Source organism: Oenanthe melanoleuca, chromosome 8, assembly GCF_029582105.1.
Source record: "Oenanthe melanoleuca isolate GR-GAL-2019-014 chromosome 8, OMel1.0, whole genome shotgun sequence".
Taxonomy (NCBI): Eukaryota; Metazoa; Chordata; class Aves; order Passeriformes; family Muscicapidae; genus Oenanthe; species Oenanthe melanoleuca.
In genome coordinates this window covers 21,155,161-21,173,591 of record NC_079342.1, presented here as the reverse complement: position 1 = coordinate 21,173,591, position 18,431 = coordinate 21,155,161, and the positions used below count along the sequence as shown (strand labels likewise).

The 18,431-nt window shown below is 36.3% G+C and overlaps 1 protein-coding gene across 2 annotated transcripts in view; it reads left to right on the top strand.

Moving 5' to 3' along the window:
* FAF1 (Fas associated factor 1) overlaps nucleotides 1-18,431 on the top strand; it is a 147,440-nt gene that overhangs the window by 86,365 nt on the left and 42,644 nt on the right. For both annotated transcript variants that reach the window (XM_056498111.1, XM_056498112.1), the window contains exons 9-12: nucleotides 12,021-12,116; nucleotides 12,759-12,885; nucleotides 13,761-13,824; nucleotides 14,789-14,870. In XM_056498111.1, the coding sequence (XP_056354086.1) occupies nucleotides 12,021-12,116; nucleotides 12,759-12,885; nucleotides 13,761-13,824; nucleotides 14,789-14,870 (369 nt within the window). The remainder of the gene's footprint in view (nucleotides 1-12,020; nucleotides 12,117-12,758; nucleotides 12,886-13,760; nucleotides 13,825-14,788; nucleotides 14,871-18,431) is intronic.

Sequence of the window (18,431 nt, the reverse complement as noted above, 5' to 3'; positions counted from 1 at the left end):
TCTTTTGTCACTGTAATTTTAAAGCATAAGGAACAGCAGCAATGCTATCAACATAATTATTTGTCATCTTTTACTGCTTTCTTCTTTTGCAAGAGATTGACAAATCTGCTTGATCTATTGAGATGCTTTTTAGCTGTTCTTGCTTTGAAACTCATAGACATGAAAGTTATTTTTATTAAAAATGTCATGTTCCTAGAACTTGTTAAAGGGAATAGAGTTTAAAATTAGTAAACAAGGGCTGACTGGGACTGATATTTTATATTTGCCGCTTCAGTGTTGCTTCCAATTTCTGCCCCTACATTGACAGAACCTGCAAATCAAAATGTGATAGAAATGACCATATGCATAAAGAAATATTTTCAGGATAGATCAGACAATCCAGATCCCAGAAGCACGCCATGGTGCTGGGGGAGTGTATTGTATCCACACCACCACTCCACCTCTCCATCTACAGGCTCACAACTGCGTGGGAACTTTTTGTGTCCCAACAGAGGCAGCAGCAGGAGCTACACTTCTACCTTGAGTTTATACCAAAGTAGAGATGATCTTCACTGGACAGGATTTTACAGGGACACCAGTGTCCTGCTTTCTTTGAAGCACCTATGGACAGTTGCTGGCCCTCAGAACCCCTGGACATCACCAATGGCTGGAGTAGCCTCTTGTCTCCTGCACGTGTGTAGTTGTTTACTTTCTTCACTCCTCCTCTGCCCTTGATGCTCAGCTGGGCTTGTTTCCAAACCAATTACATGTTTTGCCATGTAGTAATAGCACCTTCTGTACATTGAGCTGTATCTCAGATTTCATAGGAGAGTGCTTTTGCTACTGGTTTTAGAGATCCACTCCTGAGATAGCTCCTACTCAAGAAGCTGCTTTGAAAACATGCTAGAAAATTGCCTTTGCTGGTCAATTACACCCAGCTGTGGTTTTACCTACAAATGTATCTTGGTAAAAATATTTAATTCTCTGAGAGATCCTTTTGTACCTTCATCAAGCCCTGGATTGTCACAGAAGTGTCTCTGAAAAATGATGTGTTACATGGAGCAGCTCTGCAGCCCGTTTTTGCTGGAGCAGGCAGAGTTCCTCTTCAGGACTACTCACAAGGGGCATGGTTTGGCATAAGGCTGGAGGTGCTGGGATTCTTGGAATATTCCATGATGAAGCATAGAGAGATGCTTCAGATTGAGTTAACAGGAGTGGTCTTACTTAGGTGCTTTAACTTGTTTTACAGAAACCAAAATACTCATTTCAATGCCAAGTTGTTATAGAAGGACTACATTTGCTTCATGCCCTGCTGAGAGATGCTGGCAGGAGCTGTTATCAAAGACTCCTTTTCCCCTTAGTCATTTAATAGTAGCAGCTTCTCTTTTATTCTGTGCTCTCTGAGAGCAGAGTAGGAAGTGATAATCTCCTTGGAATACAGCAGACACCTGTTTGATAAGTGGTAATTGCATTATTCCTGGAGGATTATCACAGTGGTGCTTGTTTCTTTGTAATGAAGCTCCACTATTAGAAGCAGAACAGAACTTCACCAGAAGATACACATTTCCAGGTAAGAGAAACAGAAAATAGGAAACAATCATCCTTTTTAGAAGCTCATTTTTAGAAGTCAGTAGCACTGTGTTTTCAAGAGCTAACATTGAAAAAATCCAATTCATCAGAAAATGATATCTATGAAGAAGAGGCAGCATAAAATTCCTGTCAGCGTTTGAAGCATTTTCTTGGAAGCAGTTCTGCTAGCACAACTGCTTGAGCTGTGCCAAGGAATTATATAGTGCTGGAAACATATCCAGGCACTTCCCTGTTTGCCATCCAAAGCGTTGTACAATGTTGTGAAGTAAATGGCATCCCACCATAGACCAGAAACGTGCCAAGTATTTGGCTGATACTCTTTGTGAATGCAAAGCAGCTCCCAAGGTGTATCTGTGAATATCTGTGGGCAATATGTGATGTGGATGAATTGTTAGTTTATACTGTTTATTATTTTACTTGCTCCTGAGTTTAAAAACCTGTTAATGGTTTTGTGTCTTGTCTGAATAGTGAAAAATAAGTGGTTTGAGATCAGACTTAGTAAAAACAATTATTATACTGTCTATATTCTATGGCAATTACATTACATAAAGAAAATACCAGAAATTTAACAGACTATTCTGGAACAAAAAAGCCAGCAAATAAAACAGGACAAGTTTGAGGTAAGGAAATATAGGAAGATAGGTTAACTCTGTTGAGTGTTGTTGCAGTTGTTATGGGTCTGAATCCATGTTAAGTGCAGCGGAATTTTTCATGTTCGAGTATCAAAAGTAAGAGAATGCAGTACCACAAAACACTATAACCAGACTTCAAAGCATGTGGTCCACAGAGAACTGATGGATGAGTGAACACTGGCCCTTTCCCATGTTTTCAGGTGCTAGAGGGATTCTTGTCCTTTTTTTGTTATTGACCTTTTCTTTTCTTTAACTTGAACCCTCTCTCGGTGGATGCTTTGACTCCTGTTATTTGTTGTCACCCAAAGACAGTCTCTCTTTAGCTTGGGAAAGGTTGGGAATCCCAGTTTATCTGTGAATAACACTCTGTTAGTTATAATCTATCTTGTTTTAGTTAGAGGATTGTTTTTTTCAGTTCCAGAGACCTTCAGGAATTTTCAGTGAGTTATGACCTGTTCCCAGGCATGTGTGTTTTATAGATCAGTTCACACAGGTGTACTTATTAATAAACTCACTGAACCAATTTACATGCATATGTTTTAACCACTGAGTAATTAGCAAAGGCATTGCTGAGGAACTGGAAATTTGGGAAATGTGTCATTATTTGCATATCAGTATAAAGCAATTACTAAATTAAAGAGTGCACGTTGTGACAAACATGAAGCTCCTTTACTGTTGCTTTGTCAGTGCACATTAACATCAACTTGATGTGAAAGCCTGGCTTTCTCTGCATGAACTAAAAATCCTAAGGCAGAAGTACACAATGAATCACCCAGAGTTTGGAGGCTAGCACGCTGAATTGCCTTGGGGTTCAGACTGAGGAAAGAAAAAACTCATGTAAAAGACCATTGAGAAAACGTATCAGTGGAAAGTAATTAACTCAAGATCCACAATTAGCCTCATGGTCTATACTTAACTGTGTTCCAGGTCTTTCAGCGTTTATTTAATTCTGTTACCCTGTGTTTCAAATAGCTGCAAATGGCTTGGCAGATTTTTCATCCTTTTTAATATTTACAGTTTTTGTCTAACAAGAAGAATGAGCTCTGTAAGTGATCATGGGTATTTATTTCAGTCTCTCAAGTATATCTCTTTTTTAGCAGAATCTGTTGTACAAGGAAATATTATTTTCTTTTCGTTTCCTTAAATATATTTGTGGTTTGAAGCAACATTAAGTACTACAGTAGCTGTCCTTCTGCTTTAATTCCTAATTTGCCTAACTAGGCTCAGTCAAATGAGAAATAATCAAAACCAGGGATAATTTTCATTCAGCCAGCAAACGAGAGGGGTAGATGCACAGTAACACGGCTGGTGATTAATGGGGGCCGTAGCAAAAATTGGCATGTGTGTTCAACCAGCACACCAGGGCTGGGTGTTCCCAGAGCACCAGGCACCTCTTTTTCTCAAGCTCACAAGAATCTCCTTGTGTTTTGTGGAGCTGCCTTTAGAGTGGTTGTTGCTGCAACGCCAGCATCCCTCATCTGGTGTCTGAAGGACACGAGTGGCTCCTCACTGTGCCCTGGATCTCCTCCAGCCTCCCACACCATCCTCAAGATGATTCCAGGGCTGCTTCACCATACTTCTGCCTTCAACATATGTAAAGATCTGCCAGGATTGTGCCTTCACACTTGCAGTGAAACAAGAAACATATGCAACAGCCTTCTGAATTTTGGAGAATTAACATGTGTCCTGGTTTAGGGTAAATTTAGGGGAGAAAACCTCTGAATGGGGCAGTCACTTAGTCTAAATAATTTATCAAACTTTAAAACATGAGTATTTGTTCAGACACTTTTTTCCCCTTTAGAGCTTTTTAAACTTCTGGGTTCTGTGCTTTAACTCTATATCATTCCTTTGTGGTTTTAAGCTTCATTATAGTTCAGAGATCTACCATGGGAACATGACTGAAATCCTTGGAATGAATTTCCTACAACCTGTGTTGACAGGTTTAAATTACGTACTCTGACACTGTTCTTGTGGCTGGATTAGAAACTTTTTTTCAAGTTAAACCTGCGATAAGTAATTGTCACAGCGCTCTGGCACAACGCTAATTTGAAGTGACGTGTCCAAACTGGCCTCAGTAACATGAAGAACCCTAACAGGTGTGAGGGGTGGATCTTCCCATGGGCCCTGCTGAACTTCTAACAGGGGAAAAAATAGGAGAAAAAGTGAAATGAACCTTGAATAAAGCTGTCAGCAGTAATTATCTCCACAACACTTTGTGAGGAGTTAAAATAAGCATTACTGATTTATAACCTGAACACACTCCACCCTAGAGATGTTTTTTTTCATCCAGTTAGTGTTTAAAATGAAACGTTGAATACCTGTCAAGATTTTTTTTTTAATTTGAGATGCATAATGAAAATGAAGTTATTTTCCAGAGGAAGTTAATTTCAAGGGCTGTCAATTTTTTTAAACTCTTCTGTTCATTTTCATACTTGTGCAATAGTTTAATAAAACAAACAAACCTCAAGCATACTTGACTGTTTTTACCAGCTAATATTATTTGATGTCAAAAGGCAAAGTGGCTAATGTGGAATTACATCCACTTTTTATTGTTATTCAAGGAGGGATAAGGGCTTACATGGCAGCAGATAAGCTTTGGATGTGTGATTTCTTTTTTTTAAATATTATGTACTGAACTTGGGTAACAATGTCTAGTTGAGCAATACAGACTGAAGAGAGCCCTTCAGTTCTGGGTTGTAAATCTGAGTCAATTAACTGCACAGTACAAAAAAGCCCTTGTTTCAGTCAACTAAAATAATGTATTTAGTAGATTTGCTTTTTGAATTGCAATGTACCTTCATTTTACGTTGGGATACTTGCTCTTTGTTGTGTGATAACACTTGTTTTATGTATACTATGTATTTCAGTATGGATAGAAGTAATTTTGCAGTCTGTTACTTGCTAATAAAATAATAAAATACTTGCTAAATTTTGAGAAAAAAAAAAAGCCAAAGGACACGCATTAATTCAGAGAAAATCTTTAATCTCTTGAAGATTTAAACATAACTTTTAAACATGAATATGCAGAAATTCTTAAATCATGCATCATTTTGCCTTTGTGAGATTATACATTGAAAAGAAGATAGGTTGTTTATTGAATAGTTATACAGTGACAGGTGATGAGTTTGGAAGTGTTGACCACCTGTTTGTTGCAAGGAATTGAATGAGGGTTTGTCTGAGCATAACAGGCTGCCCACGCACTGTTAATAATGCTTGGGTAAACACCAGGAGCTGCAGCCGTGGCAAGAACAAGCTCATATGAAAACTCCATGTCATAGTGTCATTTTTCTTGAAATGTTGAGACTTTGAGTATCCTCAGAAATGGCATGAGTTGCTTGGGAGTCCACCACCTCCTTCTTGCATGGATTGGTTTCTCTGTTTGGGTCTCCAGCCAGGAAAGAGTGGAGCCATCTGATAATCTCTGGAGAACTGCAAAAGATTGCCAAAGTTCCCATACTCTTATTTTCCCCTCTTCAGTGTTCACATGCAAGGACTGTGCTGAATGCACTTAGAAACCACAATTTTATTCAACTGTTTGTTTTATGAAAAACTTTCTATCTTGTATTTCAAGCACAAAACCGTAACTCCACTCACTCGCTCTACCTCTCCACTCTGCCTTGTACACTTGGATTTTTCCTGTATTCCACATTAATTGCTATATCCTGTCCACCATACAAATATTCCTTGCTTTTCCTCTGTGTTCAATCTTGAAAAGGATAGGTTACAAAAGGAAAATGGAAATGTGAGTGAGCCTCAGCTGTGGAACAGCCTGACCAATCTAGCTGTGATGGTAAACAGCAAGAAGCAGAACTTATTTTCTATGTGTTCCAACTAGATTGGTTAATAATTTGTTTTGTCTTATTACCTTACCTACTGTCAGTGCACTTAGGCAATGAAAGTATTTGATCCCTAAAACACCTTGTATCCAAGTCCATCTGGTAATACCATATACATAGAATATTTGATAGAAAAGCAAGGACGCAAATGTTCCTTCTCAGAGTTTTTCTTCCTGATCAAACTTTTTGTTCCATCTCAAACTTCATATAGTTGTGTTCAAAATGCAACTTATTTTTCTGTATCTTCAAGAAAATCCATCCATCCATGCATCCATCTGATAAACTGCCATTTATCATGCTCAGGAAATCAGCTTATGCTATAATAAAAAGTCACATAACAGAATAGTAAATTTAATATAAAAATTGAAATTCTTGATAATGCTTCTTGCTCAGCCCTCTATCCTTATCCCTTCTCTTATATGATGAGAGGGAAAAAACATCATAGTAATTAATCCAATGAGAAAAAGGATCAAATTGTATGGGAGTGAAATTTTCACACAGGAGACACCTGCCAGTCATTGAGTATTTTGCTATGGGCACTTGTCAAGTTATTCTGAATAACTGAGTGTTATGAAATGTACTTGATCGTGTTTATTTCTTTATTCTTAAGCTGTCTGTCAGTGAGTAAACAGTAAATGGAAAAGGTAAGCAACTCACATTTTGGGCAGGGTGACATGTCTGTCTCACATGGAGTATTTGAACCAGGATTAGGTTTCAGTCTGTAGGTAACACTGCATTCGTTTCTGATTGAGAATTTTTTTGTGTGATAGAGGTGTATTACAAACCCCCATGTGTGTCCTGCAACCTTTAGGAAGAGCCCTTTTAATGGGAGATTTATGGGGGAGAGTCAAGTATCGGAAAACATGCTTTTTATTTCGTACACCAGAATCTTGTTTGCTTACTTTATCTCTGAGTATTAAAAGCAGAAAATGGATTTTTTTCCCTTTACCTCAATAGAAAATCATGCTATGAGAGTTCCCCTGTTTAGTTTCCTGTTGAAGCAGATTGTACACAGCCAATTGTGATTCTGTATTAGAAGTTCAGCTACTTGAATAATTGGAGTGATTCATTGCAGTGAAGTTATACAGAAATTACTTTTTCTTTTTTTTATCTTTTCATATTAAAAATCCAGCAGGTTTGTCCACTGCACGGTTTTGGTTTTGGCTTGCCTTTGTCAGATAATGCCTGTTGCTTCACTTGCTGTGTGTGTGCAAGTGAAATCTGGCATCATTGATAGAATCTTCTCCTTTGTGTGTGGATCAAGTGTTCTCTGAATTTCTGTCTGATGCTTTGTAATATTTACAGTTTGACCTTTGCATTTCTGAGAACAAATGATCAAGAATCTCTACTTTATGCCAAAAAAATAGTATTAGAAAATATTTTGTCATGGAAAAATACCTCTCCAGTGGGTTGGAAAGAATTTGTCATTTGAGTAGTTTGAACAATAAAATTACCTGGTTACAGTGACTGATAGTTTCTCCTTTTCAGTGATCTTTTAAAAAGCCAAAAGCTGTTTTTTTTAAAAATTGACAGGTACTGGGTAATAAAGCAGAAGGGCTCCATTTAATAACTTGGTGTCTGTGTGTTCAGATAATGCATTAATGTACATTAAAGCAAATCAGAATGCCCACACACTCCAAAACCTCAAAACTCTTATTGCTCTTATAACAATCAAAAGCTTAACAAAGACCACAAAATAAACCAACCTTCCTTAAACATTATACTTGCTTGTTCTGAATAGTTCTTGTTTATGAAAAGCTTTATCCCTTTGCAGAGGTGGGATGCCTAGATAGCAAGTATCCTCTGAACAGCATAAGCTCTCAATAATTGAGGATGAGGAAGAATGTCCCATTCTTTACACTTTGGGTGTCCCAGCTATATTCTGTAAGGCATTAGATAGCTCTTACAACTTCCTTCCCTTTCCTCATTAGGTATGGTTGCCATTCAAATCTCTTTTGAGATGCTGTTTTTCTCCATCAGTGTGTGGCTGAACATGAGGAAGGCTAATTTCTCATATCCAATTACTCCTTTCCTGATGCAGTCCACCAAGCTTATAATTTTTGTATCACCATTTCTCAGTGGAGTTCTGCAGCTGGAGTTTTCTGCTGGAATTGTTCCTTCATGTTCCTGCTGTTCATCTTTCTCACATCTTCAGCATCTTGATTAAATATCTCTGGACTGGTACAAGAAGACTGAGTTTGTTCCTTCATTTGTAATGTCAGAAGTCTGCGAGAGTGGGAATTAAGTTGTGCCAACAAGCTCTTTCTAGAAGATACAAGGTTTTGAGATTATGGGCTTGTAATTTTTCATATTATTCTGAGCATGAGATGGCAGCACTCTGGAATTACATGCTCTCAATGACTTCTTTCTCTCCTGCAGGTATATTTGTACTATGATATATTTGGAAAAAAACAGTGGGTTTAGATTGTTCTGAATTATATTTCTAGAAGCTTCTAAATAAAACTATTACTTTCTAACATGAATAATTATTTATTGTTTAAAGCATCTGGTCTCACTCCAGATTTGGCACATATTTCTGGGTTAATCTGGAAGGTTGACAAAGAATCCTGCATGTTTGGATCAGAAAAGATGTTGCTTAACTTTATCCCTCGGTTGCTAATGCTGGCAATTGAAAAACAAATCATCTCACACTGAGCATTTACAAATAGTATTAGTGTCTTAGAGTTGGAAAGCACAAGTGAGCACCAGACTATTTCTTTCCTCTCTAAATTGTTAGAATTTGTAGTGATCTTTCTCTTAGTAGTTAAAATGTATTTCAAGTAACCTTTTGTACACTTTTAGTCCAGGTTGTACCATTACCTTTTTGAATATCAGAGATATTGAATCCATTTAGTATCTGCTGCCTGCTGAGGAGACTCTCCTGCTGCCACTCTCCCTGAAGTGTTTGAAATCTTGAATTTTATTGCCCTTCTCTTTAAAAGCTATAGGAAGCCAAATAGGACACTGCTTAAACTTTAAATAAGCACCAGCAGTGTCTAATGTTGGGCAGAGATCTGGCTCTGGAGTTACTTTTCGCGAGTAATTTTCCTTATTTCTGATTCTGTTTTGCTTTCCACCTCACTTACCTTTTGGTTCTGAGCCAGTTTGATTTGCATATGCATAGTTTCCCTGCCTAAAAAAAAAATAAAAAAAGAAAGAAAGAAAAAAAAATCTTATTTATTTTTGTCTTGGTGTATTATTTCTTTCATAACCTGTACCTAGCTTGTCATTCAAGCACAAGTCCTGCAAATGGATTTTCAGTGTCTTTTCTTGTGCATGTGGAAGCCATCCCATTCACCAACCCACTCTGGTACCCACATAGTGGTAGTTTTCATGCACAAAAAGAAGAATTCAGAAAAGTGTCTGACTTTTGAGTTTTTTCACAGCCAGATGGGCTCATAAGGTAGACAGTATGGGTAATCAGGTACTCAGGCTACAAACCAGCATTTTCAGTTATGGGGCTGGTATAAAGATTTTGTCCATTCCCATGGGAAGGTGGCTGTAACACAAAGATAATTTATTGTAATTATAATGTTCTGCAGCTCTGTTTGGGAGGTGGCAGGTACAGTATTCAGAAATAAAAACTTCTCCAGGAGCAGTGTGAGATCTCCAGTTCTTTCCACTGAGACACTTCAGTGATGCTCTCTTCAGTATCTTGACCTGCATTCGCAGTTTCTGCTAGGAAAAGGTTTGCTGAGCTGCCTGGAAAACAATCTTTTGCTTAGTCTTGGAGTTTTTATGATTTCCAAAATAAAGCTTGAGCTTTTGAGGTGCAAGAGTCTTTCTTTGCAAGAAAACTCTCTTCTTTGAATGAAGGTAACTTTATTCTAGAATAATCTTGATGCCTCTCATTTATTTTGGAATGAAGGCAGAGCTGCTGTTTCTTTTGCAAAAAAAAAACTTCTCAAAAAAGATGCAAAGGAAAGGGTGATTTCTCACACCAATATGCAAAAATAGTGCACAAACCCCCAACATTCCAGCAACTGTCTGGAGAGTAGGATGAAACAGGCTCTGATGTGGAACCCCTTCTGCTGTTAGCTCGTGTTTGAGAGACGCTTTGACACTATAATATAGGGTTGCAAATTGGAATTGCAACACCCTGCAATTGGGCCAAGTGATGAAGCAGCACAATAACTGCCTGCTTGATCTTACCATTCTCTTTAATGTGCATGTAAAGGATACTGGGAGCCTTTCCAGGCATCTGTCAGGGTATTTAATGCTGTGAGAGAGGGAGCTGGAGTCTGTGTGTGGTTAATGTGTGTGTGTGTTTTACCAGCATTTCATATAGTGTGATAACTACAGGGCAAAGTTTCAGGTTTTATAACAGTTGGGTTTTGCTTATTATTAAAAGCCTATAAAAATAATAATTGAAATGGTGGATTATTACAGAGCATGCAGTTCTTATGCTCTTGTCACAGGAGTTTCATAGGTAATTGGTCTAGACCCGTGTGTCGAATTTAATATTTCATTTACTCCAGAATATTATAACTCACTTCCTTTAAGACGATTGCTGGGCTTTTTGCACAGCTAAACTTGTGTTTAACCTTGCTGTGAGAATGTGACAGTAGGCTAGTTCAGACAGGTTAACATTCATTTGGTAACCAGCCTGCTTAATCAGCCTGCTTCAACCTGCAGCAAATTAAATCTTTGTGAGTTCTAGCAGAGAAGTGAGAAAGTCACTCTGAATTATGTATAAAAAATAAATGGGGTATTTTGAATGCTTATGGCAGTAAATTAAATTTAAGTCTTATGATTTATTATTGGATTTTTGTTGAGAATGATTGAAATGTATTTTACGTTAATGTTTTTGCAGTCCAATTAGGAGAGTGCTATATTTCTGAAATGTATAATGTGAATCTTTCATTCTGTGCCCTACAAAAATGCTAATAAGTTTTACAGGATCTAGGTGTTTTTCTGTCATCTCTGTGTTTCATCTGAAGGAACCATTAGAAATGAGATTTTAAACATACAGCCAGGACTGTCCTTCTTCACATCACTGAAAATTGTGTAGCAATTTGTCACTGCCAAAAATAATAAATTATCTTTATTTAAGAGCTACTCACATTGTAAAATCAGTCCAGATAAGTCTTAGGTGCTTCTGAAATTGCTATTTGTGGTCATCAAGCTTGCTTCTCCTGGACTGATGTGCTCTTCAGAAGAGGCAGGAGGCTGGGCAGAAGCTTTAAATGCGGGGATGGCACAGGTGGTTCTGGTCACAGAGTGGACAGTTCTCATTTTCAGGCATTTAAATACAATGTAGGACCAGATTTTCAAGTATTGTTACTGTGTGTTTGCAGGAATCATAATAATTTTGTCTTTCAAATGACAGTATAATTTTTCTATTGGTAGTTCTTCAAAACTGAGATTTATGCATTCAGCAAAGGGCCAAAGTTGTGCTTCTGTTGGCTCTGGCTACTGAACATTCATCCCGTGGACTGTGCTGTCTGCAGTGTCACCAGTTTGGGTTGTGTGCCTTTGTTCATATGAGGAGCATGGTGTGCACCCTTGGCATATAAAATGACCAAAAAGGAGATGAAATGTATTTTTTGAGTTGCCAATGTGATTGTGTCTATTGCAATGTCTACTTGTGTCAGTACTTAGTGTCTTTACTTTAACAATTGCTTCTTGATTAGCAATAAAAAAATCTACATTTGCATCATCAAAGCATAGCACTATAAAAGTTGCCATGTACAGTAATGTTTCAAACTTCAGTACTGATTCAGGAGAAAATAACAACTCAAGGCACTTTGGAGTTTGCAGTTCAATGGAGTTTGTTTTGATACTTTGTGCAAACACCTCAGTAAAACTCAGTTGATGTTTCCTTGAATATTTTAATGTAAGGAATCATTTTAGTTTTTCAGGCTTCTTAATATGTGTTTAAATAATACAGTCTTTAATTTCAGTCTCTAAACTACCTTAAACCCTCCCCCTAAGCTTTAATTGAGACTGTGGCTTTAATGAAGAACCACTGCTTGCTTTGTAGATGACTTTAGCTGTGTCAGGACTGACTTTCCCTTGCCATCGACTCACAGTTGGAAGGAGATCTTCACCTGTACAAACAAGGGAGCAGTCAGAGGAGGTAAGGACATATCTTTGTTTTACTAGTCTGTTCTAGGAAGAGACAGTGCTTGGTGTGCAGTCCTCACCATCCTTCCTGTTGTCAAGTGTTTCAATAGAATTGCATCTTGCAACAATCCATTTACAGTTTCTGCAACACATAATTGTGACAAAGTGAGGAACTGGGCAAATGAATCATTCAAGAAAAAGAGGAAAAACAAAGCAAGCAAATTCCAGCAAAGCATCTGACTCTGGGAGACGAGATCTTAGCACCTTGCACTAAAATTCTGATTTTTCTCCTTTATATTGGTATGCCAAATACCAATATAGAAGCCACCATTGTGTGGCTTTTCTCACTTTTTCTTATGCAGTTAGACCAGTTGTGGTACCATTAGGTGGAAAACAGCATTAATTTTAGATAAAATTTGCTCAACTATATGTATGCAGAGATTCTTCAATAATGCATTTTGTCATATAATATTTCTGTCCACCAGACTTCTGTTAAAAATTAACTTTGATAATGCTGTATAAAATAATAAATTAAACTGCAGTATATTATGTGTTTATAGAAATTTGTAAGTATTTGCCACTGAGGATTTTGCATTTCACTGAAAATGTCTGAAATAGAAGCTTACAGTGGATTTTGGGTTTTGTTTTTCTACAGCAATGCACTGATGTTCATATGGTTAGTGACAGTGATGGAGATGACTTTGAAGATGCTACTGAGTTTGGAGTTGATGATGGAGAAATGTTTGGAGTAGCATCATCTGCCTTGAGGAAATCGCCAATGAGTAAGAGTTACAATTAACTCTTGTTGTACTGCAGGGGTGAAGGCAGAGAGGTGTGAGGAGTCTGCAGAATTAGAAACTGGAAAGCATCTTTTGATAGGAATGGTAGAATTGTTTGAATGTCATGTATCAAAGGAAAATACTGCACACAGAACGGACAAGTATCAAAGCACCTTTCCATGGAGGGAAATTTTTAACCTTGCAACTGAAGAATAATAATTTAACTTAAAATTGATGAGTAGCAAATGAAGTCAGAGAAATCTCTATCCAAGTGCACCTGTAGATAACTAGATTTCCACTTCTCTGTTTTGAAAATTCTACAGATTCTATTTTTGATTAATGTTTTAGCCATTTTGCTAATCAAATTTCTCAGTGATTATTTGCCCTTGAATTATGAAAAGGATTGAGCAGGAGCAATCAGTTACCTCCCACATGCAATTCTTGCATACTCTTTATTTACTTTAGGCTTGCATTAGTGTTACTTCATTAGAAGTTTATTGACAGCAAATATATGTAATGATGTGAAAAACCTTTAACATTATGGATAGGAAGGGTCGAGCTTTTCAAGCCTTAAAGTAAGTTCAGAGTGCTAACTCTGAGCAAGTGATATATCACATTGCACTGGACCTCTTACTGGACCAACAATAAAACAGGATTTTACTGATTGGAAAACCTGAATATATTTGTGAGACCCTCTGGGAATTTATTGTCTTTGGAAAGGTTCATGGTTGATAAACTTTTGTGAAGTTTATGTGGTCTCTTGGTAACACTTCAGTAAGCTGAGAACATGAAATATCTGTGAAGTGAATGTGTTTGCATATTACAACCTGTTTCCATAAGGTTGCATTTCTCTTTTTTTTTTTTCCATTTTTTTTAAGTGCCAGAAAATGCTGAAAATGAAGGAGATGCCTTATTACAATTTACAGCAGAGTTTTCTTCAAGGTAAGCTTAGCCTGTTAACTGTGCAATTCTTATCACAAACTAAGTTAAAGTTAGTAAATAATGAAAATAAAAATAAACCAAGTTTACATGTTTTCTTGTGAGATTATATTCAGACATCCTAATGGAATATAGCATATTTTGACATCTTAATCTAATTTATTTTAATCCTAACCCTGCTACTACAACTGCTTCTGAAATAAAATTACTTCTCAGCCCAAGCTGGAATGGTTGATTCTTGTCTTATTTATTTTGACACTATGTAGTACTATTACTTAATTCTGTAAAGATCCAGAAGGATGTGAAAGACTGGTTATATATGATAATTTTATTATGATATGCAGGAACAGAAAAGCTGAAACTGATTAATATTGAAAAATATCTACATAGTTGCTGTAAGAGTTTTCACGATAGCAAAGTGGTTGGATAAATACTGACTTTTAAAAAACACAGAAATTCTAGAATTTTAAAAAACTTTATACTGCCAAATCATGCACTGTTAAACAGTTACTTGTTTCATTGAATAGGCAGAAGCTGCAAAGTAATGCAAAGTTTATGTGTCTTCTGTTTTGACTCCTGTGATGAAATGTTCCTTTATGAGTATGAGATGCATTAATGTGTAAGGCAAGAATAGCCTTCAATTAACCTTTAAGAATATAATACGGAGAGGAAATAAGTAGATTGAAAAATTTTCTAGAAAACTGTGTAGAACTTAAGATATCTACATATGTAGACAGAATATTTTTATGATAACGTTTGTGAGGTAGTAGTTCATTACTCTGAGTTTTTCAATGTCAGAAAACAAATGGGTCCTAAATATTTCCTTTCTGTCCTTTAGAAGTGTAATACTTCATCTTTCTAAACGTTTATCCAATGCATTGTATTTACAGACTGTATTGAAAGGTAGAATATTGAAATTACTTGATTTTGTCATTTTTTTATTAATTGGAAATTTTATCTCGAATAGATACGGTGACTGCCATCCTGTTTATTTTATTGGATCATTAGAGGCTGCTTTTCAAGAAGCCTTCTATGGGAAAGCTAGAGATGTAAGTGTGTATTAAAACTACTTTATTTAATATAGTGGGGATATGGAAATCACCTTAGGGGTTTCATCTTTATTTTTGAAAAGCTGAGCTACATTTTGAAGTTATTTTGCTATTATTTTTCAAGAAGAGTTGCACTCATTCAGTTGACTGACTAAAATACCTTGGTGGTTGCTGAAATTGCAGTGAATAACTGATGCTTTCCTATTATTCAGGCTGTATTTTTACTGGAGTTCTTTAGTTGTCAAAGTTACTCTTTTTCTTTTCCCCTCCTCCCTTTTCTTCCTGAAATAATGGTGTCCTAGCACCAGATAACCCTGTCTGTGAGTCTTGTGGTTGACAAGTTCACTGTTGCATGTTGGTAACTCCTTTGAAGAATGGCTAATGAAATTGTAAATTTAAATAGAAAGGTCTCTGAAATACAGTGTGCTTTTTTCCCCCTTTGCACAGTCTTTATCTGCCAACTAAGTTCCAGTACCAAGGTTTGGTTGTTTAGTTTTTCTGTACATCCAACCAGGCATCTCAAGTTTCTGTTATTCCATGCACAGTGTTAAAATCAGTATTTTAATAAAATTAGAATGGGGACAGTTTATTTAAGTTTTGGTGACTTGATTCACTAAGGAGAAACCCAAACCCCTGCATAATTAAGCACAGATAAAGCTGAAACACAAACAAGAAAATCATGCTGTTTAAATTTACTTTTTTTTTCTTGATAGATGTTTAATTTTAAAATGAAGAATGTAGTTATTCATATTGGAAGGAGCCTCTGTATTATGTTAGGGGCTGTTCTGATAAGTGTGAGAGTTATTAATCCACACTGCATAGCTGAAGTTGACACATACTTAACACTCTAAGTTTAGTGAATATTTTCATGGCTTTGCACAGAGAAAAAAATCCTATGAATTGAACAAGGAAAGGGTGTGAGTTGGGAAGTCCATTTTGTGTCATCTCATCAGAAATGGTTGACAGTGTATCAGTGTAATAGTGGGCAAAAGCTCATTAAGAACTTTCATAAACAGTTTTTTACCTGTAAATCTGATATTAATGCATTGCAGTTAGTTTTTTGTTGCTCAAAGTACTTCTTGTGCTATTTACATAGCACTTCTGAAATTCATGTCACCTTACATTTTTAATATTTTGTGACTTATTCAGACCAGGTCATCATCACAATAAAACCATTGTGTGTATAGATGTATATATATATATATATATATATATATATATATATATATATGTGTGTGTGTATGTATTTAGAAGAATATTATTTTTTGGTTTTGTTATTTGGATTTTTGGGGTTTTTTTTTCTGAATATTGCCTTATTTTGAAATCTCTTCCCCCCCTACCTTTGGAATGGCATTATTTTTATTGTAACATTCTGATTTTAAGCAAAGATATGAAAGTGTGGAAATACCTTTTATTTTCACTGCTTTTTCTTGTTATAAAGTATTTTTTTCAGGACTGGTTCCTGGAATTCAGAATTGAAGAAAGGCACACATTATTTCATGGGGTTTTTAAAGAAAATAATTAAAAAGAAAAAAATCTATATATATATGTCAGTATAAAAAAAGCTTTGGAGAAATTGCAACCTGTGTGTCTTGTCTTCTAATTTATACTATGGAGGGCACTTAATTTTACCAGGGCAACAGATGAGCTTCAGGCACCAGCATTCTTCACTTGAAGAGAGAAATTGAGTTCCAAGAGTAAATAAAAACAAGATTGAAGGTTTAAATCCTCTACTAGGCTTTTTGAACTTATATACTCATTAAATGTTTATTGGAGTGGTGGGATTACGAAGGATTTGGGCAGCTTCATCAACTGGTATATACTTAATCACTAAGTAAAACACTACATTTGATAGAGTGTTTCTCACGATGCCACACTCAATCCATCTTAATGAAAACCGCTTCAAACTGATTTAATTTGAGAGCACTTGGCAGCTTGAGTGCTCAGAGATCTTGGCCTTTTCTTGACAAATTCTCAATGCTGTCCAGAGCAGAAGGTGCACTCTTCAGTTCATGTCTAGTGAGACAACCATCAGCTGTGTTTTAAATCTGTATTGTGGATACTTCTCACGTAAAAAAAAAAAATAAAAATCCCAGTGTATATAAACATGAAGCTTTTTTCCAGAAATATTTTCATTTGGCTTATTTTAAGAAAATTAACTAATGTCAGAACACGTGTTTTGAATACAGAATATGAGTTCAATTTCTTTTTATAAAAATAGATGTTTCCTGTTAAATCTCATTGTCTTTTCATGTGTTGGAAGGGATTGTAATTCATAGTTATGTTGCTTGAAAAAGAAATACCTTGTAAAAAAAGTTAAGGTGTTATCTAGTGTGTTTCAGTTGTTAGCCAGTGAAGATTAACATAGATGATGGGTATCTTTTAACCTTTGAAGCAACTGCTGCCACAACAATGCCAGTTTTTGGTAGGAGAGGTGGAATGAGGTCAAATGTAGCTCTGCTTTAAAACCTGTATAACTCTTTACCACAAAAACACAATACTCAAGATACAGAGCCTTGCTTTTAACAGCAGTGTCCTTGGCCATGAAATTCCCAAGTGCCTCCAGCAGCCTGATAGTTAAGGGTGTTGTGTATTCACTTCCAAGGCTTATTGTATATATGACAAGAAAATACTTTCAATATTTTCTTTTAATAGGGTCAGGGAGAGAAGGAGAGACAGAGGTTTATTAACAAGCTGGTTTTTGTGAAAGTCTTCCTCTGTCTATTGGAAAGAAGAGTTTCCCTGTCAGTAAGTTTCTGAAGAATGAGCTTACTGTTGCTACAGAGCTACACTGCCATAGCAATTGCTACACCTGATGCCATGGAAGAAATCCTGTAATACACATTTTTTAACAAGGTGTTTGGGGGAGGTGTCTTTGTGTCTGAAAGCAGTTTGTGGGTGTCTTGTGTTCTGAGACATCAGAGAGTTTATCCTAATTTAGGTGATACTGTTATTAATACTGGATTTTAATTGCTATATTGAAGCTTACTGAGTTATATAAGTGAGTAATGCTAAAGTATTTTTTATTAGAGCTTGTTTGTCTTTCCATTTTTATAGGTGGTTGCTATTCTTTTATGAAGGGAAGGAATAAAGACATTGCCTTTGCCTTTTCAGGAGCTCTTATTTTTATATACCTCTGTCAGCTCACCTCCTGCTCATCTCTCCACCTTTCTGTCCACTGACTTTTAATAAATATGTGAAACATCTCTCTTAGCACAGATTGGTATTGTCACCTCAATATATATTCCTGCATTCTGAAAGTGAACCGTGTTTTTCTTCTCCTTGAATTCTGTATTTTAGGTTCAATTTAGAGGCAGCACCATCCCTCTCACATATGGGTTCTTTATTTCCTGAATACCTTGAGCAAAGTATGCTCCTTTCATGATTTGATGTGTTCAAATAAAAGTTTTTTCCCCCCTTTTTCCTTGGTGGTAGCAGGGCTTTCTGTAGCATCATTTTTATCTGTGTAACTCAGAAAAATGTCCCTTATTATTTCAGTTAATTAAATTTATACTGAACTTATTGCAGATTATATCTGGTAGAGGAATTTACCACTTTTTA